This window comes from Penaeus vannamei, chromosome 22, assembly GCF_042767895.1.
Source record: "Penaeus vannamei isolate JL-2024 chromosome 22, ASM4276789v1, whole genome shotgun sequence".
In the NCBI taxonomy this organism is placed as follows: domain Eukaryota; kingdom Metazoa; phylum Arthropoda; class Malacostraca; order Decapoda; family Penaeidae; genus Penaeus; species Penaeus vannamei.
Genome location: NC_091570.1, coordinates 20496358 through 20506357, shown reverse-complemented (window position 1 = coordinate 20506357; position 10000 = coordinate 20496358). Strand labels below are relative to the sequence as shown.

The window sequence follows — 10000 nt, the reverse complement described above, 5'->3', positions numbered from 1 at the left end:
GCTGAGAGCGCTTTTTACAGTCTCTAATTGCATTATCTAAAATATATGTTCATATATATATATATATATATATATATATATATATACACATACATATACATATATAAACACATATGCATACACATGTCAAAACTGATAAACAAATAGTCAATACGAAATTTGTCATAGATTCTTACAGCCACTGTAATTTTGAAATGCATGTTTCTTAGCGCTCTGAGTGTCGCTAGTGAACACAGCTCCCACACGAGCGACCCATGAAAGACACTCCTCCTTACCTCACCACTACAACTATATTGCAAATTGTTCCGCGTGAACACTGTACATATTACGGTCTCTACCGCTTTACACTAGGCCTGCGATACGCAAAGGTCCATAGAATATTGATTGTACTGATTTGCACGCTAAGTACAGCGGGGCAGTTATTAGCGCGGTATGTACACAGCAGGGCAATCAACCCAGGCGAGTATAGTACACGCAGCACTGTACATAGGGGCAGCACTGTACACTAGAGAACTATTGGCACAATTTTTTTTCTAGATATAGATAGACCCCTGTGGGGGTAATCCAAGAGGTTGCGGGGCTGCTTGTTGTTGCTGTTGCTGCTGCTGCTGCTGTTGCTGCTGCTGATGCTGCTGCTGTTGTTGCTGCTGCTGCTGCTGTTGCTGACCCACAGAGAATACTTGGTGATGTGGAGGAACCCCAGGGGGCCCTAGTGGGGACCGGACGCCCTCTGACCAGTCACTCTGGCTCCGAGGTGAGGCAGACGACCACTGCCCAGGAGACTCAGGCGAAGGGGTCGGAAAAGGGTCGTGCGCACTCGGTGCGCCGTTGTGTTGTGGCGTCGCCTCCATCCCGGAGTGCTGGGACGGGGGCGTGGGGTAGTGTGGGTAAAACCCGCTGCCACCTTGGTGTGGCTGTGGGTGCTGCTGTTGGTGTTGATGGTGCTGTTGCTGCTGCTGCTGCTGTTGTTGTTGCTGCTGTTGCTGTTGTTGCTGCTGCTGCTGCTGCTGTTGTTGTTGATGTTGTTGTTGACCTTGTAGGCTATAGCCAGCTGCGCTAACAGACGGGAACTCAAACCCCGTATTAGCAGTTGCTTGCCGCAGAGCCGCCATGTGTGTCGGGGAGGTGGGGAGCGCTGGCCTCATCTTGCCTGGGGAGGTGACGTTGGCCGCTGCGTGTGGCGAGTGCACGTGCTGTGGCGAAGACGTGCTGTGTGGCGGGGTCATGTGATGTGGAGGGGACGTGGCCTGGCTCTGTGGCGAGAAGGAGGCCGGCATAGATTGCTGGCGCTGGTGAACCACGTGGCCCTGATGATGGCTTTGGTGTTGGTGCGCGCCCATCATGTTCGAGTAGCTGAAGGGGTTGTTATCGTGGTCCCCGATCTGCTGCAAGTTGCTCATGGACACTGTGGCTTTGACGCACTCGTCGTAGGAGGGCGGCTGCGGCACTGCCAGCTCGCCGAAATGGGGATTCAAGCTGGGCATCCCGGCGGTGTAAAGGCCGGTCTCGAAGGGGCTGGTCGCGGCCGCGAACATATCGTGCGGCGACCCCAATGAATTCAAGGGAGATAGCTGGGCCTGTGACTCCACGCTCGGCACCCCCGTGTTCTCCCTCTTCTTTTTGACGCTGGAGCTGCGTTTGATGGACGTGGTGCCATCGGGGCTTACGGGCGTGTTGATGTTAGACGAGCCCGGGAGTGCCATCACGGAGGACTTGGGCCGCCTAGCCTTGGCTTTGGGCTGAGTATTGGTCCTCTGTGCGGGCTGAGGCGCCATCTGTTGTTGCGCCAACAACGAGGGCTGGCTCTGTTGGTTTACCAGGTGGGACGTTGTCACCACCTGCGCCATCTGTGGGGATCGTGGGTGATGTTCGCGCAACAGTCGCACAATGTCGTGATGCAGTCGCTCGTTGGCCACGTCTTCCGGAAGTCTCTCCATGTTGTCGGTGATGTCGCGATTGGCAAAGTGGTCCAGCAGGACCTTACAAGCTTCGTAGCTTCCTTCCCGTGCGGCAAGGAACAGTGGAGTCTCGTCCTGGAAAAATTAGGAGAATTAAAACATTACAGTTAAGAGAAATCATTAAAACACTAAGGTTAATATAAATGGTAAACACGTAAATTTTTAAATAAAGAAAAAAAAATTACGATTAGTAAAAACAAAACAGTGTAATACCTACACGTAATAGGTAGCATAATTTTAAAACAAAGGAAGAAACTACTAGGATCTCCAACAATACCAAAAACTCAATCAAATTTCCTGAACTGACTCCAGGCAACAGTTTCTTACAAGTATGAACAACAATTTAGAAAAGCTTACCCTGTTGTCTTGGGCATCGCGATTGGCACCGTGGGCCAGCAGAATCTGCACAGCTTCTACGTTGTTGACAGATGCGGCCCAGTGAAGCGGAGTCTTTCCGAGATCGTCAGCAGCATTAATGTCAGCGTCAGCATTGATAAGGTCCTCCACCATGCCTTCGATAGCTAGACGGGCGGCCAGGATCAGCGGAGTGGTTCCATCGTTCATCTTAGCGTTCAAATCGGTTGAACGATTTCTTAATAAGATCTGTAGGGAAGAAATTCAAATTGGAATCTTTGCTTGTTTTCGAGAAAATTGCCGAATGATTTTTGTTTTAATGTAATAAAATATCTCATTCCTACTTCCATTTTTTCTTTCTTAGCAATCAATACAAACTTTGACCATCAGTCCTTACCTGGAACACTCCTTGGGCATCTGCAGCGACGGCAGCGTGTAAGGGCGTGCGTCCGGTGGAGTCCTGGGCGTTGGCGTCAGCCTTTGCATCTAACAGTCGCTTAGCAGCATCTGCACGTGCATATCTGGAATAGAAAAGTTTCATTAGGCATTAAGGAACGAGTTTGTATCCATGCTTATTATAGAACTCAAATTAGGGAAAATATTTAACTACGGAGAGTTAATTAACAAATTAATCCACATAAAGAGTAACAACTCAATCTCGTGATTCGGAAGAATCTTTCGGGGCCACTGACCTAGCAGCAAGGTGAAGCGACGTCTCTCCTGTACGGTCCATCTTGGCGTTCAGTTTGGCTCCCTGTTCGATGAGTTCCTGGATAACGGCCGCCGAGCCGTCCTTGTCGTCCTCGTCAGGGTGGCTCTCGAGTCCGCCACCCCTGAAGGAGGCGATCATGAGGGGCGTGAGTCCCATGGGTCCCTTGGAGTTGACGTCACCTGCCACGCCACGGTGGTCCTCGGGCTCGGCCTGCGGCGGAGTCAGGGCCAACAAGTCAGGGTTCTTGATGTCTGCGGCGTCGAGGTGTTGCTGCGTCCACACGCGGGGGTCGTTCGCGTCGTCGTAGTCGGCCAGGTGGGTCTGGTCCGTGAAGCCTCCCTCGTGGCGTGAGCGCTTCGTGGGCGGGTGCTCGCTGTCGTCGTCGGACCAGTCGCCCACCGGTCCCGGCATGGGCAGGTGACGGCTGATGCTATCGTCGCCCATGTCGGCGAGGTGGTGCGAGGAGGCGCCCTTGTTGAAGTTGCGCATCTCCTGGCCGTCAGGGACCTTCCTGCGAGCCGGCTCCAGGCCACTACTTGAGCTGTTCGAGTATTTTGGGAAGAATCCTTCGGGGAACCACGTCACACCCCTCATGCGCTTTCGGTTGTTGGTGATAACCATGAAAATGATGCCCACCAGGACCATGGCAAACACGATGCCCACAATGATGTACGTGTAGCCTGGAGGAGGTGTCGGTGGCCCCGACACGTGCACCCCAGAGATGGTAAGACCTGCGTCGGTTTGCAGATGGAGCTTGTTAGCAGCCAAGAAGTTCGCAACGTCTTTGACGCTGTCGAAGCACTGGTCGCCCTTTGCGCACCGGCGGTTGTCGATCTCGAAGTAAACGAGCAGCCCCTGGATACCATCCTGGTCGTACGGGTAGATCATCTCCTGGTTGGACTGGTCTCTCATGATCACCAGATGCACGCCCAGGAACCGGCTGAGATCCCTGATGAAGGCCTTCTTGGCAGTCTGGAAGTCCGCACTGCTGGCCTCCACCACCAGCTGGAGCTGGCCGTTCATGATGTTGGGGGGCTCTTTCTCGCAGTCGAGGCCGTCCCAGCCACACTCGGCGACGTTGCAGCCCTGGTCGCAGTGGCCGTTCTCGTAGTTGGTGGCGCAGTAGGCGTCGTATATTGGATTGCACGTTCCGACGGGTTTGCGGCAGTCCAAGCCATCAAAGAGACAGGCTGCGTTGTTGCATTCTGAGTTGCACACTCCGTCGCCGAATACCTCCCAGCAATTAATGTCTGCGTCGCAGAACGCCCACGGGTTGCGTCCATATGAGCACTCGTAGCCGTCGTAATCGCAGGCAAAGGAGCTGCACTCGGCATCGCAGCGCAGGTTGTTCTTCTTCTCATCACACTTGTGCAGGCGGCACAACTCGCGCTCCAGAGTGAGGTTGGTGGGGACGTCGTGGCCGATCCCGCCATTGAACGTGGGGTCGCTCACCTCGCACCTTTTCCCGTTCCAGCGCGGCGGGCAGTGGCACTCGAAATAAGTCACCCGGTCCAGACAATTGCCTCCGTGCGTGCAGGGGTTGGAGGAGCAAGGGTACTCCTTGGGCACGCATTCGATCCCCTTCTCATACGGACGACATACCTCGCCGGGCCCGCACTGGTGGTGGTCGCAATCGTCTGTCGGGAACTCGCACGACTTGCCGATGAAGCCGTCCATGCAGTGGCACGAGTAGCCTTCCTCGGTGTTGCTACAAACACCGCCATTTTGACATGGAGACTCGGCGCAGAAGTCCCGCTTGCTCTCGCAGTGCCGCCCCATGAACCCTGGCCGGCAGTTGCACAAGTAATCGTTGACCAACTGCACGCAGTCGGCTGTCCCTTCCTTGTAACATGGGAAGGACAAGCACTCGTTCACGTCGCCCTCGCACCGCGCGCCGACATACCCCGGCTTGCACCTACACTCGAAGCCGCCAACCTTGTCCACGCAGGTGCCTCCGTTGTGGCAGGCGCCCTCGTAGCAGTCGCTGGTGTTGATTTCGCAAAGCTTGCCCAGAGTGCCGTGCGGGCAGGAGCACTGGAAGCCGTTGATCTGGTCGTGGCAGACGCCTCCGTTCTGGCACGGGTTGTTGGGCTTGCAGTCGTCGATGTTGTACTCACAGTTGGGCCCCTGGAATCCCGGGCGGCACGCGCATGAGTACGAGCCGATGTGGTCGTTGCAGGTGGCTCCGTTCATACAGGGCTGAGAGTCGCACTCCTTGATCTCGTGCTGGCAGTAGGAGCCCGTGTAGCCGGTGCGGCAGTCGCACTTGTGCGTGTTGCCTCTATCATGACAGATGCCGCCGTGCAGACACAGCTGCGAAACAGCGACGCCTTTGCTGGCCGCAGCCGTTTCACAGGACACCATGGCCACGTCGCAGAGGGGACCCGTCCATCCTGGAGTACATTTGCACTCGAAGCGATTGAGCTTCTGCGTGCAGACGCCGTTGTTGAAGCAAGGGGAGCTCGAGCACCAGTCCATCACCCGCTCGCAGCGCTGGCCGGTATAGCCGTACAGGCAGTGGCATGTGAAGAAGCCCACGTGGTCGTTGCACGTGCCGCCGTTCTCGCACGGGTTCGAGTGGCACTCGTTGATCCGGTGCTGGCAGTGGGAGCCCGTGAAGCCCGCCATGCACTCGCACGTGTAGTTGTTGATTCCATCGATGCAACTGCCGTTGTTCATGCAAGAGGTTTCCGTGCAGTCTTCGTCGTTGATCTCGCAATTGGTGCCCGAGAAGCCGAGCGGGCACGTGCAGGTGTACGAGTTGACGTAGTCGTTGCAGGTGGCCCCGTTTTGGCACGGGTTGGAGTTGCACTCATTGAGGTCGTGCTGGCAGTTGGTGCCGCCGAAGCCGTCGACGCACAGGCACTTGTACCTGCCGATGCCGTCGAGGCAGGTGCCGCCGTTGCGACACGGGTGCAGGGCGCAGTCGTTGGTGTTGATGGTGCACTCGCGCCCCTCGTAGCCGTTGGCGCAAAGACACGAGTACGAGCCGTTGGTGTTGAGGCAGCTGGCGCCGTTCTTGCACGGGGATGGGGACATAGCGCACTCGTTGATGTCCTCGTCGCAGAGGCGGCCGGTGTAGCCCAGCTCGCACTCGCACGTGAAGTCCAAGAAGTTGGCGGTGGGTGTGCAGCGGGCGCCGTGGCGACACTTGTTGGGGCTGCAGGGGTCCATGCGCACCTCGCAGTTCCTCCCGGTGTGCGGCAGCTCGCACACGCACTTGTAGGAGTTGACCAGGTCGATGCAGGTGCCGCCGTTCTTGCAGGGGCGGCTCAGGCAGTCGTCGATGTTGATCTCGCAGTTGCGGCCCGAGTAGCCGGGGGGACACGAGCAGGTGTAAGCGTTGAGCGCGTCCCTGCAGGTGCCGCCGTGCTGGCACGGGTTGGACTGGCACTCGTCGATCTCCTGTTCGCAGCGGTGGCCCGTGTAGCCCGGCGGGCACTTGCAGTTGAAGCGGTTGACGTCATCGTAACAGGAGCCGCCGTTGAGGCAGGGGTCGCTGGCGCACTCGTTCACGTTGGAGAGGCAGCGGGCGTCGAAGTAGCCCGACGGGCACTGGCACCGGAAGCCATTTACCTCGTCGATGCACACGCCGCCGTTGGCGCATGGCTGCGACAGGCAGTCGTCGATGTTGGTTTCGCAGAAGCGGCCCGTGAAGCCGGGCTCGCACTCGCACCAGTACTCGTTGATTCCGTCCTCGCACTTGGCGCCGTTGCGGCACGGGTTGCTGAAGCACTCGTTGATGTTGAACTCGCAGTTGATGCCCGCCGTGCCCTCGGGGCAGATGCACTTGTAGCTGTTGATGAGGTTTTTGCAGGAGCCCCCGTGCTGGCACGGCGTGGACGCGCACTCGTCGATCTCCGTCTGGCACAGCAGGCCCGTATAGCCGGCGTGGCACATGCACGTGAACGAGTTGTTGCCGTCCAGGCACGAGCCGTGGCGGCACGGCGACGACAGGCAGTCATCGATGTTGGTCTCGCAGTTGGTTCCCGTGAAGCCCGGGCTGCAGCGGCAGCTGTAGCCGGCCACGCGGTCCACGCAAGTGCCTCCGTGCTGGCACGGCTGCGAGGCGCAGTCGTCGATGTTGATGTGGCACTGGCGGCCCGTGAAGCCCTGGATGCAGCTGCAGCGGTACTCGTTGATCAGATCGCTGCAAATGCCGTTGTTCTTGCACGGCCGCGACGCGCACTCGTCCACGTCGACCTCGCAGTGCTGCCCCGTGTACCCTGGGAGACGGGGAAACGTCAGTAATCAACAACAAAAGGCAAATAAGGCTATACATACTCTATTCAGAAAACATTAGCAGTAATGACTAATTATTAACAATAATTATCAATATTCATAACAATAAAAACACAAATAATAATAATAATAATAATAATAATAATAATAATAATAATAATAACAATAATAATAATAATCACAATAACAATAATAACAATAATAATAATAATAATAACAATAATAATAATAATAACAATAATAATAATAATAATAATAATAATAATAATAATATCAACAACAACTAAAACAACATAACAACAAAAAACTAAATCCAAATATCAGAAAGAGAAAACCCACAACCCCCCCCCCCCTTTCCAAGTGAGTTTCCTCCGCGGGTCGCCAGTCTCCCCCGCACATCTTCACGCCAAATGTTTGCGCCGACTCGCTTGGTGCTGAAGGTAAACCCTTTGCAAAGCGCAGAATGGTGTCCTTCGAATGTCTGTGATGGTTTCCTTTGTGTCGACGGTCAGCAGACTCGGCGGAGGTGTTTTTTTTCAAAGAATGTTAATTTATTTAATTTTAAAAAATCATTTAATTTATTGTATGTCTTCAAAATAGACAGCTTGGTGTAACTGTATTTCTGTGGTTCGGTTTTTCATATATACTTTTAGCTTCGTGTACGTAAGATGAGACAATATGTGCATCACGCCAGCAATGGGAAATGGCCATCGCAACCCCTCTTCCGTAAACGCATTCAACAACGCGTAAGATACACAAACGATTTAAAAGAACAGAGAAAAATGGAAGAGAAAAGGAGACGAAAAGAGAAAAAGAGGGAGAAAAAGATCTTCGCCGAAAGAAGCCGCGCTCAGAGCAGCGGCCATAAGGTCGAGAGCACCGCGGGTCAGCAGGGGCAAAAGGGCCTTATGCGGCGCGGATCCCTGGGCCGGGGTCGCGTGGCTTGGGAAAGTGTGGCCGCCGGCGGGAGACAGATGCCAGGGCGGCCGGAGCCATCCTCATCACACGCCCGGGGAGGGAGGGAGGGAGGGAAGAGGTAGGATGGAAAGGAGGAGGGAGGGAAGGAAGGAGAGAAAAAGAAAAAGGGGAAGGGAAGGAAGGAGAGAGAAAAAGGAAGATGGAAGGGAATAGAGGTAGGATGGAAGGAAGAGGGGAGAGATGGCAGAAGGGAGGGAGAGACAGGAGGGAGGGGGCCCGCGCCCCTTGCCGATCTCTCGACTCTCCCTCTCCTTTGCTCGCCTCGATTTCCGTCCGTTTCCATGTGCCCGTGTCTACTGTTCTGTCCGTCTCTCTACAGTATATACATAAGCCGAGTCAGGAAAAATGGAAGAAATACATGAAACTACACCTTTTTCTCCTTCCCCATTCCCTCCACCATCAAACAATATACCCCAATCCTATAGATGCCAAAAGTTCTTAATTAAGAAACAAAATGCCATATAATATATATATATATATATATATATATATATATATATATATATATATATATATATAAACAAATAATCTACGAGCCCCATGCCCACGCACCACCGCCCCTCCCGCCTCCTTTCTGCCAGCCTTCCTTCCCTACGAGTGTGAACAAAGGATTCCTGCCGATATGCCACCTGATGCCCACCGCGGGGTTGCCGGGTATCGCCACACCGTCTAATTCCCCCCCCCCCCCCTCTCGAAAGACCGACCGACCGACTTCACACTCCGCCGATCTGGAAGGAGACCGCGACGGAGCCAAACTTACCGCTGACCGAGCTATAACGAAGGAGATGCGAGGATGTCTTGTTTCTGAAGGGGGAAGGGAGGGGGAGGGGGAGGGGGAGGGGGAGGAGGAGGGGGAGGAGGAGGGGGATGGGGTGGGATGCTTTGGGTAAGGCAGGGCAGGGCAGGGAAGGGAAGTGAGAGTAAGGGAGGGAAAGGGAAAGGAAGGGAAAATAAGGGAAGGGAAGGGAGAGAAAGGGATGGGAGGGGAAGGGAAGAGAAGAGAAGGGAAGGGAAGGGAAGAGAAGAGAAGGGAAGGGAAGAAAGGGAGGGGAGGGGAGGGGAGGGGAAGGGAAGGGAAGGGGATGGAAGGGAAAGGAAGGGAAGGGAAGGGAAGAAAGGGAGGGGAGGGGAAGGGAAGGGAAGAAAAGGAGGGAAAGGGAATGGAAGGGAAAGGACAGGGTAGGTAGAAAGGAAGGGAAGGGAAATGAGAGGGTATGGAGAAAGAGATGAGGGGGTGCGAATTGGGGAAAAGAAGAAGACGCGGATGAAAGAGAGGTAAAGCAGATGAGGTTGAAGAGAACAGGGGCAGAAGGAAATGGGGAAGAACCAAACCGAAACAAAAGGAGACGGTAAACGGGAAGATGAAGGAGAAAAAACACCCACCTTTCCTCCCTGTTGGTACATCTCTCGTCGCAGCTTCCCTCCCCTCCCTTTCTCCTCCTCATCTCCCCTCCCCTTCCTCTCCCCGACGTGGCCCTCCCCTTCCCTAGCAGGTCCTCCTCTTCCCTTCCATCTTTCCCCTTCCCCACCAGGTCCTCCTTTCCCCTTCCATTTTTCTCCTTCCTCTTCCCCTTCCCTTCCTTCCCCTTTCCCCCTCGCCCTTCCATTCCCTTCACCATGCACAGGTTAGGTCATGCACAACAACTGGCAGATTTAATTAACGTAGACTGCAATAAAGTTGAATGCGTGTGTGAAGGGGGGTGAGTGGGAGGCGATCGAAGAAATGCAACCTGATTAACGAGAATTGCACAATTGG

General features: G+C 54.5%; 1 protein-coding gene across 1 annotated transcript in view; it reads right to left on the bottom strand.

Moving 5' to 3' along the window:
- Positions 1-10000, bottom strand: part of N (neurogenic locus Notch protein) — a 144602-nt gene that overhangs the window by 694 nt on the left and 133908 nt on the right. The window contains exons 9-12 of the mRNA XM_070136706.1: positions 3005-7250; positions 2710-2833; positions 2316-2561; positions 1-2033 (exon numbers count right to left, since the gene is read on the bottom strand). The exon at positions 1-2033 is cut by the window's left edge and continues 694 nt beyond it. Of these exons, the coding sequence (XP_069992807.1) occupies positions 534-2033; positions 2316-2561; positions 2710-2833; positions 3005-7250 (6116 nt within the window). The 3' untranslated portion in view covers positions 1-533. The remainder of the gene's footprint in view (positions 2034-2315; positions 2562-2709; positions 2834-3004; positions 7251-10000) is intronic.